Source organism: Anolis carolinensis, chromosome 5, assembly GCF_035594765.1.
Source record: "Anolis carolinensis isolate JA03-04 chromosome 5, rAnoCar3.1.pri, whole genome shotgun sequence".
Taxonomy (NCBI): domain Eukaryota; kingdom Metazoa; phylum Chordata; class Lepidosauria; order Squamata; family Dactyloidae; genus Anolis; species Anolis carolinensis.
The window spans coordinates 43,674,192-43,698,644 of NC_085845.1; the positions used below are offsets into that span (position 1 = coordinate 43,674,192).

General features: G+C 38.8%; 3 protein-coding genes across 3 annotated transcripts in view; 1 reads left to right on the forward strand and 2 right to left on the reverse strand.

Annotated features, from left to right (window-relative positions):
* Positions 1-364, reverse strand: part of elf2 (E74 like ETS transcription factor 2) — a 54,982-nt gene extending 54,618 nt beyond the window's left edge. Inside the window, exon 1 of the mRNA XM_003221674.4 lies at positions 224-364. The gene's annotated coding sequence lies outside the window, so the exon portion shown is untranslated. The remainder of the gene's footprint in view (positions 1-223) is intronic.
* LOC134299127 (uncharacterized) overlaps positions 1-24,453 on the forward strand; it is a 26,605-nt gene continuing 2,152 nt past the window's right edge. Inside the window, exon 1 of the mRNA XM_062980888.1 lies at positions 1-711. Coding sequence (XP_062836958.1) covers positions 123-711 — 589 coding nt within the window. The 5' untranslated portion in view covers positions 1-122. The remainder of the gene's footprint in view (positions 712-24,453) is intronic.
* Positions 20,288-24,453, reverse strand: part of mgarp (mitochondria localized glutamic acid rich protein) — a 25,531-nt gene continuing 21,365 nt past the window's right edge. The window contains exon 5 of the mRNA XM_008111883.3: positions 20,288-24,115. Within this exon, the coding sequence (XP_008110090.2) occupies positions 23,850-24,115 (266 nt within the window). The 3' untranslated portion in view covers positions 20,288-23,849. The remainder of the gene's footprint in view (positions 24,116-24,453) is intronic.

The following is a 24,453-nucleotide window of genomic DNA, read 5'->3' on the forward strand; positions in this document are numbered from 1 at the left end:
AGTGAGGGAGGCGAAATGGTCTCGCGATTAGGAGGACTCCAGAGACACACAGCTGCCTATTATATAAACCCACGGAGAGCAGAGAGAGAGAGAACATCCAAAACCCCTCTGGGACTTTCCCGATGGAGGTGAGGGGGGCGATCAAGAGACCAATGCCGCCCCCTTCCCCAAGACGCCTGAGGACGGGGGGGGGAGGGATAAATCCTGGGGAACGAAGCCTTACCTTGTTTATGTGTCAAAAGGGAAAGCGGCGTCACGTCTTCGCTCAGGCCGAAGGGAGGAGGAGGAGGGAGAAGAAAACAGCCGGCAGCAGGAGAGAGAGAGAGAGAGAGGAGGAAAGAGGAGGAGGAGGAGGAGGATGGCGCGAGCGCAGCGCAGAGAACAGGGAGGGAAGGCAGGCAGGCAGGCCCGCGCGGGGGGAGGAAGCTCGCTCGCTCGCTCGCTGGCTGCCTGCCCTTCTCCCCTCCCTCCGCCCCTCCCTCCGCTGCTCTTCTCTCGCTTTCCCTCCCGTTCGTTCGTTGGTTGGTTCGCCCTTCCCTCTGCTCGCCCCCCCTCCCTCCCTCCTTCCCTCCCCGCGCGAGATCGCCCGCCCTTCCCTCAGCCTGCCGTCCCTCCCTCCGCCTCCGCACGCGCTATCTCGCGCGCGCCTCTTCCCCTTGCTCGCCTTTCAGGGGTTCCCGCAGGAAAGAGCCGGAGCTGCCACTGTGGCTAGTAATTATTATTAACGATATTATTGTTTTTCTAGTGGTTACTGCTGTCCCCAAATGTCTCCATACCTATGAAAAATTAACAAGTTCATATATTACAGTTATTGATATGGTTATTACTACTACCACTGTCCCCAAAGTCTCCAAACTTAGAAAAAATTGACAAGTTCATGCATTATATTTATTTTATTTATTTATTTGCGACATTTATATCCCGCCCTTTTCACCCCGAAGGGGATTCAGGGCAGTTTACAAGTACATACAATATATTATATTATATGACTATTTATTTACAGCATTTATATTCCGCCCTTCTCACCCCGAAGGGGACTCAGGGCGGATCACATTGCACACATAAAGGCAAACATTCAATGCCATGACACAGAACAGAGACAAGACACAGGCACCGGGCTGGCCTCGAACTCATGACCTCTTGGTCAGAGTGATTTGTTGATTTGTTGCAGCTGGCTTGCTTTCCAGCCTGCGCCACAGCCCGGTACTATTATTAGTAATATTGCATGTAATATAAACATACAATTATAATAGTGAATTATAATTATTATTACATTGTATTACACCATAATACTATTATTAATAATAGCTATTGATAGTATTATTACTGCTACTACTGTCCCCAAAGTCTCCTTACTCAGGAAAGATTGACAAGTTCATGTATTACAGCTATTGATAGTACTATTACTGCTACCACTGTCCCCAAAGTCTCCATACTTAGGAAAGATTGACAAGTTTATGTATTATCAGAGCCGTAGCCAGAAAAAAAATTCGGGGGGGGGGGGTTTGAAAATTTTGGGGTGAGGTTGAACCCCTGGCACCCCCCACCCCCGCTACAAACCTGTCAATATCTGTTTGAGATAGTGCCTGGAGGGACTCTTAATGTTTTGCGTCTCATAGATTTAGCATGGGGATTTGGTTAACCAGTTAAAATTCATGAGTAAACCAGGTTTTTTTTTTATAATCTGAAAAATTTCGGGGGGAGGGGGTTGAACCCCTACCCCCCCCCCCCTCGTTACAGGCCTGTGTATTATAGGTATTGATAGTACTATTACTGCTACCACTGTCCCCAAAGTCTCCAAACTTAGGAAAAATTGACAAGTTCATGTGTTATATCTATTGATAGTACTATTACTGCTACTACTGTCCCCAAAGTCTCCATACTCAGGAAAAATTGACAAGTTCATGTATTATACCTATTGATAGTACTATTATTGCTACTACTGTCCCCAAAGTTTCTATACCTAGAAAAAATTTACAGCTTCATGTCATATAGTTAATATTACTATTATTATTACTACTACTACTATTACTGCCCCCCAAAGTCTCTATACCTAAGAAAAATTAACAAGTAAATATAGTAAAAAGATAAAGGTTTTCCCCTGACATTAAGTCAAGTCGTGTCAGACTCTGGAGGTTGGTGCTCATCTCAATTTCTAAGCCACATTGTCCATAGACACCTCCAAGGTCATGTGACCAGCATGACTGTATGGAATACTGTTATCTTCCAGCCGGATCAGTACCTATTGATCTACTCACATTTGCATTTTTTCGAACTGCTAGGTTGGCAGCTGGGGCTAACAGTGTGCACTCACTCCGCTCCCCGGATTCGAACCTGCAACTTCGGTCGCAAGTTCAGCAGCTCAGCACTTTAACATGCTGCACCATCGGGGGCTTTTAGTTCATATGTTTCCCTGAAAATAAGACAGCATCTTATATTAATTTTTGCTCCCAAAGATGCGCTAGATCTTATTTTCAGAGGATGTCTAATTTTTCCACGAAGAAGAATTCACATTTATTGTTGAACAAAACAATGAACATTTATTATATACTGTACAATAGTTGTCATCACAAGCCAGCATAACCAAACTGAATCATGTCAAGAATGTCTTGTTACTACCATTATTTCCCTGTACAACACTCTATGGTATGTACATTTACCGATCCTGCATGCTCTGGTATTCTGTTCCGCGGGCATGCTTCCAAACAAAAACTTTGCTAGGTCTTACTTTCGGGGGAGGCCTTATATTTAGCAATTCAGCAAAACCTCTACTAGGTCTTATTTTCAGGGGATGTCTTACTTACAGGGAAACAGGGTAGTTATTGATGGTTCAGGTCTTGCTTATCTTTGCGATGGCCTCCTCCCCTACCAACCCACATGGGCCTTAGGATCTGCCGGGGAGGCCTTTCTCTCGCTTCCGCCTCCATCACAAACACGACTTGTGGGGACGAGGGAGAGGGCCTTCTCGGTGGTGGCCCCTCAGCTCTGGAACTCTCTCCCCTGGGAGACTAGACTGGCACCCACCTTGTCCACCTTTCGCAACAACCTGAAGACGTGGATGTAAGCAGTCCCACCAGATACTCAGCCCACTTACAACTCATTATCAGTCATTGCACTTTATCACTGTTCCTTACCCTTTATAGTTTTAGTGTTTACTGAGATTGCTCCTCCGCCCCTATTTTTAATCGCTCTTATACCTCCTAGGAGCCCTTTTCAGAGTTCTACACAATTTTACCCTCTGAATGTTTAGTTGTTATTATTGTCCTGGTTTTAATTCTGTTGATGTGTTTTATTGTTTTATGTAGTTATAATGTTTTTAATTGATTGTTCTGTGTTTTAACTTGTGTGGTTGGGCTTGTCCCCATGTGAGCCGCCCCGAGTCCCTTCGGGGAGATGGAGACAGATACAAAAATAAAGCTGCTATTATTGTTGTTGTTGTTGTTGTTGTTGTTGTTGTTGTTGTTGTCCGAAAAATCTCTATACCAATGATTCCCAACTTTTTTTTTACCAGGGCTGACTTGACATGGGCCCATTTTGACCAGGGACCACTCTCCAATATTAGTACCAAAAGGGTTACGAATCAGGTTTTGATAAACTTTAGATTCAGTTTGGTTATTTGGGGTGCATTGGATAGACCACCTCAGCTCTAGTTTCTGATGCAGAATATATGCCATCCAGTAGTCTCCATCTGCTCACCCACAGAAAACCATATTTAATAATCTAGACCTGATGTGGTCTGTCCAATGCAATGGTCAGCTCTGCAGAAATGGACTACTACTACTGTCCGCAAAATCTCTATACCTAAAAAAAATTAACAAGATCATATATTATATTATAATATAGTTAATGATATTATTACTACTACTATTACTGCCCCAGTCTCTATACCTAGAAAAAAATAAGTTCATATAATATAGTTTATGATATTATTATTACCACTACTACTGTACCTAGAAAAAATAAGTTCATATATATTGTGTGTATCTGTATGTGTGTGTGTGTGTGTGTGTGTGTGTGTGTGTGTGTGTGTGTGTACACAAGATGTTTTCTACCTTTTGTATATCTGATTGATATATATTTATACACACAAACACATTCATACACATATGGCATATCTACAGAAATAGATATATACAGACATGCATGTTTTATATATACAGAGAGCGAGAGGGAGAGATGGTGTGTGTGTATGTCCCCAGGTTACAAACAAGATAGTTTCTGGAGGTTTGTTCATAAATTGAATTTGTATGAAACCCGGAATATATACTTTTTAAAGTGTAACTCCAGCTGAAAATACAAATATTTTTAGCTTTGGATAGGATAGGGAAGAGTTAACACCTCTGTGGTGCTTGTTTTACAGTCTGTGGCCCTGTTTAGAAGATTTTACCTCACTTTCTGTCCAATTATTGGATTTTTAAAATTTGGCTTGTTGTGGAACCAAGGACTGGCAAGAAAGCTTCAGTGGAGACATCTTTTCCGCATGATAACTCTTCCAGGAGTGAATTTTCCTTCTGAGGGGTAGACTTCTCTCACTTCCTGTTGTCTCACCCTGTTCTTAACTATGAGTCATTTGTAAGTTGGATGGGCTGCAATTTCTCATTTCCCATGTGCATGGTGACGTTGGGGGTCACTATGACCAAGAGGTCATGAGTTCGAGGCCAGCCCGTGTCGGAGTGAGCACCTGATCATTAAAAAAAAAAAGCCCTGCTCATTGTTGACCTAAGCAACCTGAAAGATAGTTGCATCTATCAAGTAGAAAATTTAGGTACCACTTATGTGGGGAGGCTAATATAACTAATTTACAACACCATAAAAATCATCCAGCAGCGTTTGGAATGAGAAAGTCGGAGTCACAGTGGATGATAAAGCAGCTGCTCCCCCTGTGGCCGGAATTGAGCATACCCTCAGGAAGCTAGAAGCTGGCGAAGGTTAAATTGTCTCTGTGTCTGTCTCTGTCTCTATGTTCATATGGCATGGAGTGTTTGCCATGTATGTGTACATTGTGATCCGCCCTGAGTCCTCTTCGGGGTGAGAAGGGCAGAATATAAATACTGTAAATAAATAAAATAAATAAATATTATTGGCTAGTTGATGATGATGATGTTATTATCATTACTGGTATCTACTATAGCTGTAGTTTACTGTTATTTGGGCTGTTTCACAAGGTAGGCCAAAAGTCACAAAGGGCTCCTATATATACGAGAAATTGTATGTGGACGCTATTCATGAGATCCGGTTTTTCCCACATAATATACATTTGTTTCCTTTGTATACTGTACTGTATATGATGCTATGGTATTATAAACTGAAAACAAAAAATAAATGAGTTACTAAATATTGGAACCTTTTTGTGGCTTTTGGCCCGCAGCAACAGTAGCTGTGGCTATGTAATGGCAATGTTGTTGTTATCTATATATATAAAAGAGTGATGGCATCAGGGCAGCGGACAAAACAACAAAACTACAGGCCCCCCAACCTCGAAATTTGACAACACAACCCATCATTCACGGCTCTAGGTTGATACAACAAAACCAAAAAAAGAAAAATAAAGTCCTAATTACAGGGAGAGGAATAATAGTTTTTATCCAATTGCTGCCAGTTAGAAGGCTAAGCTCCACCCACTTGGTCTCCTAGCAACTTACTCAGCCCAGGGGACAGGCACAGTTAGGCCTCACTTAGGCCTCTTCCACAGATTATCAGATTTTAACTGGATTATATGGCAGTGTAGACTCAAGGCCCTTCCACACAGCTATATAACCCATTTAGAATCTTATATTATCTACTTTGAACTGGATTATCTTCACTCCACACTGCCATATAATCCACTTCAGTGTGCATACTAAACATAAAGACTACCATACAACAGACATTCAATACCACCACTACCTCAACAATTTCTCACCAACACCACCAGAAAATGCCACAGCAACGCATGGCTGGGCACAGCTAGTTTATTTATATAGCACCATTATTGTTATTCTGAGCCATTTCGCACTACATTGTTAAACAAAGTAGTGGTAGCAAGGGGTCGTTTCAGAAATTACGCTCTTATAGTGCTATGATTCTACTTTAATCATCATTATTACTGCTATTTTGTTATCAATTTTCCTGCAAGCAGAAGATGTATTGCTTTCAGACTTCAGGAAAAATTTAAAGACAAGTATTGTAATTCTGTGTATTAGTGGGGGGTTGTTTTTGTTTTTGTTTTTTGGTTGAACAAATCTGTGTATTAGCTGACAGATGCCAATGAATCAGTGCTAAACCATCTCACAGAAGGCTCATGACCATTGCTACAAGAGTTGTTTTTTGTGTCCCCCTTCATACTGTCCCCCTATTAATTAATTTAAGAAGTGGACTATAATATATAAAAACCATTGTAGATTAAATCAGTTAATCTTTTTTACACTACAAAAATATAGCACTTTGATATCACTTTAAACATTGCGGCTCCATCCCAAGGAATTCTGGAATTTTCAGTGCTGTGAGATATTTAGAGCGTGTCATACTTCACCAGACTACAAATCTCAGGATTCTATGAGACGGAGACACTTTAGTAACACATAAACTGCTATATTTATGTACTGTGAAAGAGACCTTAAGGGATGCCACAAAACTTTTTTCCTCATTCTAATTACCATACACAGAATTGCATTTAGCTGATAGGTAACTATGTCAGCTTTGAGGTGCAGCCAGGAGCTGGAGTCTCTTGTCTTTGAAATTGTTCTTATTAAAAATGTAGCTGTTCGGTCATCCAAGTTGTGCATAAAATCAGTTTTGCTGTTAAAGCATGTACACATCTTGTCAAAAGTAAGTTACACTTAGTTCAATACGCCTTTTTCCAAGATGAATGAATTTAGGCCTGCAGGCTCAGACTATAGAAATGTATCTAACCAAAGCAAGGAGTATGGTACAGTAGACTCTCACTTATCCAAGCTAAACGGGCCGGCAGAAGCTTAGATAAGTGAGTATCTTGGATAATAAGGAGGGATTAAGGAAAAGCCTATTAAACATCAAATTAGGTTATGATTTTGTAAATTAAGCACCAAAACATCATGTTATACAACAAATTTGACCCAAAAAAGTAGTTCAATACGCAGTAATGTTATGTTGTAATTACTGTATTTATGAATTTAGCACCAAAATATCACGATATATTGAAAACACTGACTACAAAAATGGCTTGGATAATCCAGAAACTTGGATAAGCAAGGCTTGGATAAGTGAGACTCTACTGTAGTTACTAGTTTGAGTATTGGATTATGAATCTGTAAACCAGGGTTTGAATCCCTCTCTTTCTGTCTCAGTGGAAGGCAAAGGCAAGCCCCTTCTGACAAAGCTTGCAAGAAAACTCATTAATAGATTCACCATAAGTCAAAAACAATATGTACGCTATGAGATTAAACAACACATCTGTGCTTAAAGCCTTAGCAATAATTCTTACCCAGTTTCTTCCCTTTGCCTACTACTGGAACTTGTTTATGTGTGTTGGACATGAATCTGTTGCATTATTTCTAGTCTGCTTTGTGCTTCTGTTTCCTAAAGATAACAGTTTTCCCAGAACTTGCTTGTGGAGTTAACTTTCAGGATCCAAATATTGTTATTTGGTAGACTTGAACCAGTCTGAATATTCAACTGAGTTCTGGTATGAAAAAAGTGCCAGGAATTAAATTACCTCCAGGAATGACGTCAGATGCTTGATATATTCGCCATGTCTCATTTGCTCTTTACTTTCCTTATCTGGCTTCTTTCCTTGCCCAAGTTTCAATGAAGAGACTTTATATCCTTTGACAGAGTGATGCAAACATTTCAGAGAGCAGATACTAAGGAACAGGACCTGGCAGAGTTCAGTGCATTGTCTCATGGCCTGACTTGAATGACTTGTTGTATTCATGTGCAGTGAAAGAAGCTGTCTAGTTTCCAATGCAGAAGTAAGTTTCAACGAATTGTCCAGATGACTTCTGTAGATTAAAGGATAGGGTAGGAGATACCATCTTGCCCTTCGTCTCAGGAAGCAAAAATTCTGCCATTCCAGAAAATAATTTTCAGTTTTTATTGTAAGTAAATATTAATGTAGCTGACAGTAGCCAGAAATGCAATACTCTTAAAACTTTTGGGAAATTATTATTCCCCAGAATTTTAAATTTATCAATTTCTTATAACTGTTACTCCGCTTAAGGTTGGGAGGTGAAATTATCTTGAGAAAGGAGAAAGGGGCCGGGCTGTGGCGCAGCTGGCTAGTAACCAGCTGCTATAAATCACTACTGACCGAGAGGTCATGAGTTCGAAGCCCGGGTCGGGTTAAGCCTCCGACCATTAATAGCCCTGGCTTGCTGTTGACCTATGCAGCCCCGAAAGACAGTTGCACCTGTCAATTAGGGAAATTTAGGGACGCTTTATGCGGGAGGCTAATTTACAACACCATAAAACTGCCAGCAAAACATGAGGAAAGGAATGAGGAAGTACAGCCACTACTGGACAGTGAAGCAACAGCTCCCCCTGTGGCCGAAATCGTGAAGCTGGAAAAATGTTTTTAAAAAATGCCTCTGAGTCTGTCTAATGTATGTTGTTTGTCTGTTGGCATTGAATGTTTGCCATATATGTGTTCATTGTAATCCGCCCTGAGTCCCCTTCGGGGTGAGAAGGGCGGAATATAAATACTGTAAATAAATAAATAAATAAATAAATAAATAAATAATACTTTCCTATCTTGTATGATTGCAGAAGATTTCAACAGTCGCAATCTGCAATGCAGATTTGTGTATCTGCATTGGCTGAAAGATGCATGAACCATTTTCTCTTTTTGTTTCCAGCTGTCCTATAACAAGGATAGGATAGAGGAAAATCTATTCTATTCAATCTTTCTGTCTGTTCTGTCCTGTCTATCCAAACGGCACTGAATGTTTGCTGTGTATGTGTACGGTGATCCGCCCTGAATCCCCTTGGAGAGATAGGGTAGAATATAAATAAAGTGTTATTATTATTATATTATTTAATTGCTTTTTTTTGTACATGCACTTCTTCAAGTTGAATTCAATGTGAGCTTCGCAGTATGGCACAGATATTTTGTTAATATATATTTACAGTTACATTTACCAAATAAGTAAGGCTCTCTGGGCAATTCACAGTAATATTTATTCTCCCCTAACTCCTTCTGCAATGTCGAAATTTCCTTGCTCTTATTACTTTGGTGATACTATCCTTTCTCAGGATTTTGGGGGGAATTGCTTAGTGATGTGATTCTGCTGTTCAAAGAACTGTCCATTTAATTAGAAACATGCAGTGTGCTGAGTTTGTGTTCAGCCATTGTCCCTTTAAAATGAAAAGCAAGCAACTGGTCTGTTTAATTGCATGGATATATTTTAGAGACATGTCTGCCAAAAAATAAATGTTATAATTAGATTATTGGAAAATCAGCGATAGTGGGTAACTTATGAGCCTTTCAAAACCAGAGGAGATTAGAAATAAGGGTTAGGAAAATGCATGCGTTTGCCTCAAATGAACAGTACCAGTTTTGTATGAATAGGAGGATTCTAGGAACAATGGGCCTCAGTCGTCATAACCAGTTCTACAAGGACCTTTCTTCCTTTGTGTGCCACAATAATTAAACACTTTATAAGGTTTATAAAGTTTAATCTCATTGAGAAAATCCTGATTTGATCCTTGGCAATTGGGAAAAGGTGAAATTGATTTATATCTGATGTCATTTAGCTGTCAAGTTATTTATTTAATGGTGCTTTGATTTTTTAAAAATTATTTTTACATTTCAACATCTTTCCTAATAGAATCGTGATGTTGTTACCCGTCAGTTATGTTGCTAATCATGCCAATTCATATTGAAAAAGCATGACGAGGTTGTACATTTCCATTACAATTTATTTAATCAAGCTACTGTTACCCATTGAAAGGGAATAAAATACATTAAGCATTCTTGTCGAAATGGCTTAACATCAGGTCTGTTGCTGGTTGGCTGGGTTTCTATACAGAAGTTTCTATTAACATTTAAGTTTTTGATTGAGTGCCATCTTCTGTTTGATACATGTCACTACATAGAAAGCAGCTTGCTTTTCTTTGATAAAAAAAAACATCAGTATGGTACAGATGTGATGGAGGCTTTTTTTAAAAATGAAAACCATCTAAAGCTCCTTCTACACTGCTATATAATCCAGATCAGGCATGGGCAAACTTCAGTTCTCCAGATGTTTAGGACTTCAACTCCCACAAACCCTAATAGCCGGCAGGCTGTTAAGAATTGTGGGAGTTGAAGTCCAAAACACCTGGAGGGCTGAAGCTTGCCCATGCCTGATCCGGATTGTCTGCTTTGAATTGGATTATATGAGTCTACACTGCCATACAATCCAGTTCAAAGCAGATAATCTGGATTTTATGTGCAATGTAGAAGGAGCATAAATCACAATAATAGGATAGTATAATTTGTGTAACAAAACATATACAGCCTGCAGTTTATGTTTTCTGTCACCTTGTTTTGGTCCTGTAACTCTTTCCGATTCTTTAACCTTACCAAACTTGCACTGGTATTGGGGGAAAACAAATTTTATTGTTGCTCCCAGTTATGCTCTGTCTACTATTCAATATCCCTCTCAGCACCTGGAGTCTTTTCAAACTAGTTTGCTTGCTTTCTTTGAGTGACAGTTTTCCTCTGTTAATAGCTTGGCCATATGTCCTGGAGCGTCTTAAGCCCGCAAAGCTGCAGATCTTTCTTCTCACTCTGAGGGGAGCTCTGAATCCACAGGGATATGTGGAATATCCCCTGTATGTATATAAATGTATTAATGTTGTAAGATTACTCTTTGTAAAAAAAAAAAAACCCTTCTGAAGAATTAGTAGCTGAAGCAAAGGGGAGATAGAGTGTCTGTGCATCTGGCATGGGACATCTGCTAGTTGTGTAGTACTCTGAACTAGGATCCAGAGTACTACACACTGAACTGTGTTTTATATGCAGTAGCATTTTCAGTATATTCTTATCACCAACAAACAGCCCAAAGCTTCTCCTCTTTAAAAAGTCTCAAGAAGATTGTGACATTGAAAGGAAATAGTCCTCCACAGAAGCAGACATAAGTTCATATCTTAATTCAATTGTTTTATTTATTTACGGTACTTTACCCCGCCTTTCTCAACCCCGAAGGGAACTCAAGGCGGCTTCACAACATGACAACAATTCAATGCCTTTAAAACAGAGTCCTCAGATGATGGTAGGAAGTTTCATAAATGTCTGTGTTGTGGAGGGCTGGAGCAAACCATAGTCAAAAGTTTCAAAAGTAGTGCAGGTAAGGCTTTGGCTATTCTGAAGACACCTCTCCAAGGTCATACAATTCTGAAATTGTTCTATCCTATTATAAAAATCTCCTTTTTCTCAGTTTTGCATTCTTGGTTCTCTGGGGCTCCATCTACACTGCCATATGAAATCCAGATTATTTGATTTGAACTGGATTATATGTCAGTTTAGACTCATACAATCCAGTTCAAAGCAGATAATCTAGATGATCTGATTTGATAATCTGGATTATATGGCAGTGTAGATCCAGCCTGGCTTTTAGCTGCCTATCACTTCAAGTTTCAAGTTTCAGCAGCCTTCCTGTGATAACCACACTTTTATGCTTTTAAGTGCAGTATAATTGTCCCATCCCCAGGCAAAACTTTTAATGATTTTGAATAAGGATATACAGTAGTCCTAAAGATAGTTGCATGCCCATAGATTAATCAAAGTGGATGAGATCCTACACCACATTAGCAGCACAAATTACCATTGTGTTTGCAAAGGGGTTGTGCTATACTACCTTTTTGCTCAATATTAAATTTGTACTATTGAGGCCCCATCTACATTGCTATATAAATTCCAGATTACTTGCTGAATAATCCAGTTCAAATAAAATAATCTGGATTATCTGATGTGATAATCTGGATTATATGGCAGAGCAGATCCAACCAGAATGTGTTTCCTATCAGCGTGTCAGCCCATGCCTGTGGTTTAACGTGATATATTCAAGACACAGGTGAATATCAAAGAATGTGCTAATGCATGTTTCCAACTAGAGCAGACCCATTCAATCAATTGTTGGAATGATGAAAACACTTAAGTAAAGCCAATTGATTCAACTAATCTCATGGGCGATCACTCATGGACAAGTATGATTGTCTTCCAGAGGTAGAGTCTTGAAGATGGATCCATAAGTAACTGCGAAGAACTATTCTGGATACGCATAGTCTTTCATATTGGGAACATTGATTTGCAGATGGCAGAAAATCGGTGTGTCAGTGCTGGTAGTCTTTGCTTCTTCCAGAATGCTGACATTTGTCCACCTGTCTTCCCAAGAGATTGGCAGGATATTTCGAAGGCAATGCTGATAGAATCTTTCCAGAAGTTGACTTTTGTAGATGGTCCATGTTTCACAGGTGTAACATTGAAAGGACAGTAGCTTTGTAAACAAGCCTCTTGGTATCCCTATGAAGGTCCTGATCCTCAAACACTCTCTGCTTCATTAAAAAAAATGCTCTGCTCTCAGAGCTCAGATGGTGTTGCATTTTGGTGTCAACGTCGGCTTTTGTGGCGAAGTAACTGCCAAGGTAGCAGAAATTGTCAACATTTTCTAGCATCACAGTGATTCTATTCTATTCAGGATAAATATAGAATTCAAGCCTATGTGAAACACTATTGTATAATCCATATATTTGATAACTCAACTGTACAATGGCTAAAACAATGGAAATGCATGTGTAAGAAAATTCACATAAATATGACACCAAGATGATTTCTTCTCATATATATTATGGTTTAATCAGGACTTAGAAGTAATGCATTACAAGCAGTATTGTTCTACAAGTAATGTAATTCAGAGCTGCAATAATAATTCATTTTAGAGATATTATATGTGTTATTAGAGCCTAACAGTAGTTTCAGATAGATAGCTCATAGTACTGCTAGTTAAAAAGGCACACACAGCTCTTCTTTTTTTGTCTCCTTAATTTCTTTTTCATTATAAGAAAAGAGACAGAAGTAGTGGGGAACATATCAGATGACATCTGGACCCATTATGAAATTCAATGGCAGCAGCATGGTATTTATTTACATAATAAACATTTTATCTGGAAGCGGGCTTTGTTCTATTGTAGGAGAACTTTGGTCAATAATTTCTCAAATAAATCTGAGCATAAATTAAAGACGATTTAGCATTTTTAAAATTACATAAAATTAGTACTTCCAGAACCAGCTATATCTTGTTAGCTAGCCAAATTCTGCCTTGCAAGATGTATGTACACTGTGCACCCTTCTGCCATTTGGGAGAAGGCTTAGAGGGTAGGTTGATGATGCCTCATCTCATAATGTAGGAACATTTCTGGTACGTGTAGACCACACTACTTTTGCAGTATGCCAGTTCCACTTGATTGTAGCCAAGGAGGTCAGAAACCCATTGATATGCAGTCACCTGCAGTGCCTTCCCTTTTGTTCTTCCAAGACGTTTCTAACTCCAACCACCAGTTGTAATTTCCTATAAGGTTCTACACCAGTGGTTCCCAAACTTATTTGGCCTACTGCCCCCTTTCCAGTAAAAATAATACTCAGTGCCCCCTGGAAGGGGGGCATGGCTTAGAGGGTGGGCGTGGCTCCTGCTCAAGAGGGCAGGGCTGAGCCTCTCCCCAGTTCAAGATGCAGGGCAGGGAGGGGGAGGTGGAAGGGGCCACAAATGGGCGGCCAGGACTGGGATGGGCGGAGTTACAAGCTCTGAGGCAGGGCTGAGCTTCTATCCCTGTCCTGCGGCGCCTGCCAGGACACAGGGGGCGGGGTTAGAGGAGCCTGCGGGGCCTCTTCCCAAGTGCCTGATGAGGCTGAACCTCTATACCCCGCCCGTGTTCTAACATGTGCCTCAGGGGAGGTATACAGAGTCTCAGCCCTGTCTCGCACTCTTGGGAAGAGGCCCCGCCCCCTTCCCTAGCTCCGCCCTCTGTGTCCCAACAAGCGCCTGTGTCCCAACAAGCACCTAACAGTCCTAAAAGGCCTCTCAGGAGAGGTATAGAGGCTCAGCCCTGTCTCGGGCTCTTGGAAGAAGGCCCCGCCCCCTTCCCTAGATCCGCCATCTGTGTCCCAACAAGCGCCTCAGGAGAGGTATAGATTCTCAGCCCTGTCTCAGGTTCTTGGGAAGAAACCACGCCCACTCCTCTAGCTCCGCCCCCTGTGTCCTAACAGGCACCTCAGGTGCTCAGCCCTGTCTCCGACACTTGGGAAGTGGCCCCGCCCCTCCCCTGGCCCCGCCCCCGTGTCCTAATAGGTGCCATCACCGCCCCCCGGATCGCTGCAGTGTCCACCAGGGGGCAGTAGCGCCCACTTTGGGAATCACTGTTCTACACCATGATGGAGCTGTCCTCTGCCATTAGTGGTGCTCATTTCCGTTAGCAAAGAATATTGAGAAAGCATCATCATGACTACAGTCATCAATACCAAGTCTAGGGAAGGCAATCACATGATACTTGTAATCCAGGATGTTGTACAGATATAAAACAGATTCAGTGGAAAGACCAATGCAAAGTAATTTATATGAAGGGACAACTTCTTCCCATTTTCCATCTTAAGACTGCAACAAAATGCACTGTGTAATCCAGTTATTTTCTTTCCCATTGACCTTGTTGCTTTGTTTGTAATCTCTTCTAATGAAGTAGATTGAACCACTTGAGAGCTTACACTTTCAGGCATAGTGTAAATAACAGTTCACTTGTGCTATGTTGCACACAAGACAACATGGATTCTCCCCAAAAATAAATCAGTAAATCCATGGATCCAAGAAAGACATGATTGTGCTAGATAAAACACAAGATGTTTCAAAACCAACTCAAGCCATAGCTCATACTCAGGCTGCATGGCCTATGATTGATAAATGAATTCAAAGCAAAGTTTTTTAGATGAATTCTGAAAGGAATGCAGATAAAACTACTGTAAACACACACACAAGTGTGCAGATAAATATAAAAGTAGTAATGTGCTGAAAACAGGTGTTTATCAGGGGAGCGAAGTGTGTTAAAGCACTGAGCTGCTGAACTTGCAGACCAAAAGGTCCCAGGTTCAAATCCCAGGAGCGGAGTGAGCGCCTGCTGTTGCTCCAGCTTCTGCCAACCTAGCAGTTTGAAAACATGCCAATGTGAGTAGATCAATAGGTACCGCTCCGGCGGGAAGGTAACGGCGCTCCATGCAGTCATGCCGGCCACATGACCTTGGAGGTGTCTTCAGACAATGCTGGCTCTTCGGCTTAGAAATGGAGATGAGCACCAACCCCCAGAGTCAGACATGACTGGACTTAACGTCAGGGGAAAAATTTCTTTATTTTGAAGAAGTGTATTGTGCCTCACTTGAACTAGGAAGACATTCTTTTCTGTTATGTTTAATACTAGGTTATGTGTTCTACAGGATATTGCATTCAAGAATAAACAGTAGTAGTAGATTGGTATGAATGTGCCTTAGGGGAGAGACTAGGATCTTCCACTGGTTATTACTAGTAAGCTTAAAATGCACATCCCTTTAAATTCTAGCTGTGGTTTGATAAATGTCGATGCTAAAAGAGGAGGGAAGGACCTTATAGGGAAACAGATCAGAGAATGTGATCTTTAACATATTTAAAAAAAAATTTAATCAAGTGTAAACAGTAGGACTTAAAGAGGGATTTTTATAGGAGAGAATGGATTCTTCTTTGTTGGGATATCTTTTGTTACTTTATACTGTTCAAGACACAGAGACTGGATTATATAACAACAATGAAATTGCGACATATAAATCCGTGAATCTCTTTTATAGGAAGCCAGATCCATTCCGACATGTATAATTATTTCTATCTGTGTGAATCTACAGATAAGTATATTTTAGGCACATTTGTTTGTGTCTCAGGGACCAGGGCACTAAATGGTTGAAGTTCCACTTAGGTGATAATTATTTCCCAGTAAATTATATACAACCATGATACTGTAACAAAGGATTCCAATATTATCTAAACATTGTCACATGCAACATCAGGCTTTCAACACCATTTCTATTATTTGCCATGGGAGTGTAGCCTGTGTGATCAAGACAGCTATTGTTTAGGACCATTTCCCATCTCTTTTTTAGGAACAAATTTAGAGTGACAGGACAGAACTAGCATCGTGTTTCCAACTAGTCTGTGGCATCCAATTGGAAGCTACCCTGTCGCTGGAACAGTCTAGAGTGGATTAATTTTTACTAAAATGCATTCAAGCAGGGCTGATCAGAACCGTAGAGAAGGGGGGGTGTTTAACTCTTTGAAATCAAAGTTGCCGCAGTTGCTTTTCTCTTCCCTGGTGAAAAAATACAGTGTCTGTTTCCTATATGGGTGAAAATTCACTTTGGCTGGAGGATTGCTTTTTTATTATAAAAATGTTTTTACCACCTATGTTTAAAAACTTGTTTTTTTAATCAGTTATGTTGGAGCCCGTGGTAGCACAACAAGTTAAACTCTCTGTAGAGGATTACCATATTAAATATACAATATATCATATGATTTGTATTTCTTTTCATGTGTACGATAGCATACTCAAACTTACCACCAACAGAAGAAAAAGGAAGAGATTTTTATGAGAATGAACACTCAAGAATTCTGTAATTAAGAATGAACTGGGGATATTTCATTCTCTATTTTGAAAGGTTTGTTGCTTTAGTCGGAAGTTTTCATCAGTAAATACGCATTTTCTTTCTATATTTAGCTGAGATATATATTTGGGGGCTTACTTGAAAATCACTTATTTTTCCAGAAAACATATACAGTGAACTATTTATGCTGCTTAAGTCTCTAGGGTTGGGTTTAAAAAACAAAATGATCTCTGCATGAGACTGCTTATTTCTCTGTGAATTTCATCTTTCCTTTAATGAACAATTTTATTAGCTAGCCCAGCCATCAAGACATTGTTCTCACTAATAGAGAATGTCATGTCCAAATATTTTGAACAGATTTCTTTCAAAAGACAGTGAAGCTAAAATAATAGCAGATGGCTAGCATAACACAACTGGAATTTGATTGCAGCTTTGGGACTAGCGTGAACAAAAGCCGGAGCTCAGCGCAATATTTTTCATACTCTAAACTATGCATTGTAAGTCAGTGCCACTCAGTAATTTAAAGAGACAGACAAATGCATCCTATACTATTCTCAATGATAATGGCAGTATTTTGATTTTCCTAAAGGGTAGCTAAAACTCGATTGATTTTCAAATCTTCATGTTGAATTTTATCCAGAATTTACAGTATTTTAATTAAATCGATTTTTTTTAAAATCATCTTTTTTGACAAGGGCTAAAATTAATGCATTGGAGTTTACTGCCCCAGGGAGCAGGCAATAGTTCAATGCTGAAAAAGCATTAAAAGAGTAACGATGTGCCATAGTCAAGAGTTTTGGAAATTTGTTATGGACTATAATTCCCAGAAAAGTCAATGACCACTGATTTCTGGGAGATTCTGGAACTTCTAGTCCAAAAAAGTAATGCTTCCAAACTGGCCATAATAATGCCCAGATGCCTTTTGCTTCTCTATAAGAGTGCCACAGATTCTACTGTGTTGAAATTCTGTCATCTTGGTTTTTGGGATTTCCAGAAAATAGTATATTGGTAGAAGGTAATCAAAGTGGCGAAAACAACTTAGGAAGAACTGTAGAGGGAAGGAAAATGAATAAAAATACCTAATGTAGACTCCATCTTACATAGAAGGGGGCATGTTGAACATTTTTAATTGAGTTTTGGTTCTTTGCTTTTCTCTGCCATCCTCCAAACACATTAAGGACAGAATCCTGTAAAACTGCAGTAACAAATGTTATTACAGATATAAGTGGAAGTAGATATTTGGTAGACTATTGTTCTGGCATATGTGAATGAGGCCCCTTCCACACAGCTGAATAAATTCCCACATTATCTGGTTTGAACTGGAATATATGGTAGTGTGGACTCAGATAACCCAGTTCAAAGCAGATATTGTGGGATTTTCTGCCTTGATATTCAGGGTTATATTTTGTGTGGAAGGGCCCTGAGACTGCCAGTGTTTTATTTTCCAATTGATATTGTGTGTTTTCAAAATTCCATTTAAAGTCCTATGTTCATGTAAAATGTTTACTTGAGTCTGAGGACTAATGGCTGGTCTTTTAAAATCACGCTGAACTTTTGTACTGTCAACAGTACCACTATTAGCACATTATTCCAGCTCTTTTCACATTTGCCATATAGCTCTAAATCTGCAAATAAATGATCTGTAGAAAGTAGAAATCCCAAAGTCCAAAATGCACTGTAGCTAATTGATAATTGGAACGAACAAAAAAGGTATCCTCCATTAAATAATATCTGAATAGTGATAAAAATTCTGTCAATGAAATCCATTAAAAACACATGAAACCCAAAGTAAATGTTGCTATCAATGAATGCATTTTGTTACTTCTGTATTAATGGAACCCAATCATTAATGCTTCCTGAACATTTAAACATTAGTTAACTGAAAAACTAAGAATAAACAATTACAAAAGACAAATGTGACTGCTTACCAGTTATTGCTCAAATGAAGTAGGAGATAATAGCCGACATTCTCAAGCAAGTGTAGCATGAAAGAAACAATGGCATCTCCAAAAGGTCACTCAACTGTAGACTCCATCTTGCATAGAAGGGTTCATGTTAAGCATATCTGATTATTGGGTTTAGCTCTAACTTGCTTCTAGTTCTTTGCTTTTCTCTGACATCCTCCAAACATATTAAGGCAGAATCTTACAAAGCTGGAATGTGTATATGGGATGAAAAACAGCTATTTCCCAAATCTTGCTGCCACACAAATCCCAAATGCATCAACATCAGAATCAAGCCCTGATTAGACGTAATACTAAATGATTATTAGTCCTATCGTTTAAATCATGTTTGTACATGCACCCAAGCTCACCAAATAATGTGTAGGGCCAACAAACGGGATTATAAAACAGTTCAAAATTGATTTGTAAATCTTGGCTTACACAAATTAGTTTTTCACTGTCAATAATTTATCTTCATTATAGTTTGCAACATCTCTCCAACCTGCATCCCACCATATGCCTCTTAAATTTGCTTTGGAAGGATGCCATATACCTCTGGAGCACATCTGGTAGCCTGCAGGGATGGGAAATGGGATCTAGCAGCAGTTTCCATTGTGTTGGAAGGATGCTATTGGATACAATTTAGAGAGTGAGTAGGAACTGGAGAAGAAAGGAAATGTTGTTTGCTTTGAAACATATAAAGAGCAGCCAAAGATCTTCATGAAGAACATTATTCATATTTTCCTGTCTCATTTGTTTGGTCAACCAGTGATAAAACTCATGATACACAGAAGTCCCTTGCTAGAACCAAATGCTTTGATAATGCAAAGGGCTATTGTGTTGATAGTCAAGTATTGACTCAAGAAAGAGAAGACAACAAACATAAGAAGCAAAATAAACCACAGTTTGTTTGTGAGTTTGAACTGCAATTAAAACAAACTATGGTTTAGTTTTATACCTGGACCAGGTTGGTTGCTATTTTCATGCACTCACTAGTTCCTTTTTTGGGTGTCCATTGCAACCATTGCTGAGAAAGAAGTCCTGCTCTATGCATCACAGAGTCTTCCTTATCAAGAGCAGTAATACCCTGGAGAGCAGAATAAGGTTCATTGAATGAAGAGCAGTGAAAGATAGATGGAAAATAACATGTGTATGTGTACAGTACATGTGTGCCTATCAGTAGTGAATCCTCCAAGTATCCCTTGCATCCTATATATTTTCATTGGAATATGTATCAGGAAGAGAAAATGTGCATAGCAAAGACCTTATTGGAATCTACAGCCCTTGAGATGAATGGAGCAGCGTTAAACAGGTGCTAGTTTAGATGTTATGGTATAAGAGTTATGTTTGTAAGAAAACACAGCAATTATAGAGGATCCAGTAAGGACACATGGACTCCGATCAAGGCCTATTTTACCAAGCTGTAATGTCAGATTTGCAAGTCCTAGGTAGTACTTTTCTATGCAGTACTTTCTAAGCAGTACTTTTCTATGGCTCAAAGGTCAAAGAAGTTCCAAAGAGAAAAATCTTGCATGTTAAACTGTACAAGTGGTTGCAACAGATACCTCCAGTTAGAGCACATGAATTCTAACCTGAACACAAGGAACTGCAGCTTTTGAATGTAGGACTTTGTACTTAAATATTTTCTTACCCTCTCAATGTCACATATTACAAAAATGGGCATCTGTAATAACACAGTAGAATAGATTCCATGTACCACAAGTTTTAGAGTAATACAAGCTTAATTTGAAATACAAGGGCTTTTATTGAGGAAACAGTGGGCAAAACATCAACCCAGCATTCAGTTTTATTCTGTTTATACTCATTACTCTACATGGAAAAGATTAACAGGGAAGCAAGTCTTTATTGATATAAAAACATTACAGTGCAGTAGAAGAATATTACTGTGTTAGCATGCCAGCTGTATCCGCAGTAAAAAAATGTTTTCCATTTCAAAAGTAGGAAAATGCTACTTTTAAACAGAGGTATTTTTCTCAATGAGTACTTCTTTAATATATTCTATAGATTATATATATGTATTCCACATATTTTATACATAATTCACATTCCTGAAATCTTTCTAAAACTCTGTTTGAAAAGGTAGAAAATATATTTTAGTAGTCATAGTCTATTAAATTAAATCAAAATGTTATAAAACCCACAACTGATGTACCTTATGTGTGCTAGCTGGAGCATTTCAAATGTTCAGACAAAAATCTGCTTGTTAGCCTTAACTACAACAGACTCACTGAACCAAATTGCTGAAGGCCAATTCAACACTTTTATAAATCCCACTAATTCAGTGGATCTAACCTTGCTGAGACTTGTAATTTTCCCAGCTACTGTATATTCCTTTTACTGTTTTAAGATGAAGGCTCCAAACAACATTCCAGCTTCCTGGATATATGGAAGCACTTCACATTCACATACTTACGCTGTCGAGCTTTTCATTCACATAACAATCCACAGCCGCTGAAATCTTTGCTAAACCCCAAAAGAGGTGAAAGGGAAATCCCTCTAACTTTGGGACTGTTATGAAAGAGGGGAAGTGGCCACTAATAGTAAAGTGGTGAATCATGAGTTTTAATATAATTCAAATGCTTTGGAATGTTTCATTAACATCATTTCACATCCCATTTCCAGGTTCTCCACATCCTGACTCCCGAAACAATAGCAGAATTAAGCTAGATGTACCAACTTTCTCACTCAATGTTAGACAGCTATTTTTTTTAATAAATTGACTGATTATGTTAGGAGCAACATTTTTTGCATTTTTGAAAATAGAAGCTTCTGAATAGAAAACTGGAGAATTAAAAGATAAATGAAAACCTGATTAAAACAATCAACACTTACCTAAATCAATGTTTGCAATATCTTGTTTTTTTTAAAAAAATATTAAAATTATATGGATGTTTGGGTGTTAATACATTTTCTTTAATTTAAAACTCCAAAGTGTTTGTTTTTAATTTTAAAATGGTAACTTTCCATGGAATAGAATCCTTATTTTCTTGACATCGTACCTCAAAGTCCTGAAATATTGGACAAGGCAGGGAAAGGAAATAGATCTCAATACAGCAAATTTATTTGATTTTAAGAAAAAATGATTCCAAATATTATATTAAGCCTCAGAATACAATTGTGGAAATGCTATTTCATTTTTAATCAGATCTTTTATTATGAAAAATGATAAGCAATGGGTTGCACTAAATTCATTTTACAATTGACCTAATACTGAATACAGCTGGGATGGCTAAGCATGTGTGCTAAGCTGTCAGCCCATTACCATTCCAGGTGAATGAAAAAATCTAGGCCTGAATCCAATTACAGTATTACATAGATCAAAATACATTACAACCCCTTTATCTGTGAAGGATATGTTCCTGGACTCACCATGGAAATATGAAAAAAAAATTATTGTGTCAGAAACAAATTGAGAACTTACTACAAGTCGCTTCTGGTGTGAGAGAATTGGCTGTCTACAGAGACATTGCCCAGGGGACGCCTGGATGTGTTAGCCATCCTGTTGGGATGCTTCTCTCATGTCCCTGCAAGCTAAAGCTGACAGACGGGAGATCACCCAGATTAGAACCAGCAACCTTCAGGTCAGCAGTTCAGCCCGCACAAGGATTTAACCCATTGTGCTACTGCAGCTCCTCAATGTGAAACTGCAGATAATACATTTATAGAAAACACTTCTCTAGAAATTCTAGCTCCTTCACAAGTCTATGGTGAACTTGCAGTGGAAGCATACCATACAATTATGCTAGAGGATTTAGAAATGCCTATAGAAAACGTTTTTTGGAGATGAGTAGGTGAAATCAAGGGTACCAGTAGGGAAATAAGATTATATTTGAAGTATGGTATACAGATACAATGGGTCTAACATCCTTTTGTTAGTATGATTAAACTGAAAAAGATTTCGTAACAAATACACAAGACCTTTTATTTCAACTAGTCTAATGTGATTGAGACTAACAATTGGATTTGACCCCTAAATCAGTGGTTTTCAACATATGGGTCCCCAGATGTTTTGGCCTTCAACTCCCAGCAATCCTAACAGCTGGTAAACTGGCTGGGATTTCTGGGAGTTGTAGGCTAAAATGCCTGGGGCCCCACAGGTTGAGAACCACTGCCCTAGATGAAAGGTGGGAATCGTGTGACCTTCCAGATGTTGTTGGACTGCAATTATCAAAAGCCCTGGCCAGCATAACCACATGCGAAGAATGCTGAGCATTGCAATTTTGGGACAAAAATGTATTGAAAATATTAGGAATGTGGTAAAGAAATCTGAATGTTCCAAGTGTTGGGGAATCCTGATGAGAAGTGCTTGAAAATCTTCACAGTTTGAGACTCATTCTGTGTGGGAAAGTGCATGTGGGTTTATTGCATAGAAAACAGGATTGTCTTTACAAAAGTGCATAATTGTTTTGCTCAGATTAAGTTACAAACTGCAAATTGTATTTTGAAATCAGTGAAGTTGCCCACTACTTTCTTACAATGAGTGGGAAAAAATGTTCTTGCTTGCAAGAACAAAACTGACAAAGATCTATATTCTTATTGCAGTTCAACATACCTGAGGGCTACTTGATTTGCACTTCTGCCCTACCTTTTACTCATCTAGTTCTTAATGATTTAGTCTTGAAGGCATTCTAAAGGAAATATTGTCTATTGTCAGATTGCAGCCACAGCTTTAGAAAATACCTTTCCAAAGCTTCGGTTGCTGAATCACAGCCAACAAGATTATTTCAAAAGGGTCTGATTTGATCATAGTTTTTACAGTTCATACTGAATTATGCATTTCTCTGCACCAAAAGTCAGAGAAGAACATCATAATGTTATCTGATATATTTCCAAATACATATTTATAAAAATACCTATTTTTTCCAGAAATACAATATTTGCCTACAATCAAAATAAATCCCTTATTTATTCATTTTAATTCCTCAAATATGCAATGGTTTTTGGGAGACCATAGCTACCAAGATTTCCGAGTATTTATATATGGAATGAGCTAGAGTACCTATCTAGATAGTATCTTAAAGGTTGTGAATTTAGGAAAGGAAACATAACCATGCATTCTATTTAAGACATATTGGCTAGCCATGATTCCTTCTGGAAGAAAATTAGGAGCCCACCACCAGATACAACACTGAAGACTTTCTTGTACTAGATGCAATCAAGAATCTTGAATCTAATACTGAACCCTGACATTTTAAATGCATTCAGTTTGGAATACTTCCTTTGTTATTAAGAACACAATAGTGCTTTCCTGTGGTAGAAGGCAAAAATATCATTACATTCCATTAACCTTGAGTTTCATCTGTGCCTGAACCAGAAGCAGCAGTTTCTTGTACAGCAGGAGAAGCCTCTTCAGTGGGTGAATTTTCTTCTTTTTCCACTTTGGTAGATTCAGTATTTGTTGGATTCTGTACCTGAGCTTCATCTGTAGTTATTGCTTCGTCCTCTTCTTTGGTTTCAGTTTCTTCTGCACCCTTCTCAACAGCATCCTTTGCCTCTTCACTTGCTTCAGGAACTTCTTCTTTAGCATCTGTTTCCTCATTTTCTAAGGCTTCATTTAATACAACAGAAAAATCATGAAGAACAAATGTGCAATGTGGAAAGGGTTATAGTGTAGTTTTGCCAATTTCATTTCTTAAAGTTACTTCAGCACACCTGTTGGTTAAATGCCCTTTTTTTTCTTTTCAGAAAAGCTCACTGTTGTCATGCCAATAAAATGAAAAGTAGCTTGAAGTAAAGAATCACTATGAAGTACATAAACAAAGTGAAACATGCCATCCATGAACTAAAATGTGTGAATTCACAGGCAAAAGATTATAGTCATTAAAAAAACATTCTGAAAGCAAACTAGGGTCACATTGGGTTTCTGTGAGTTTTCCAGGTTGTATG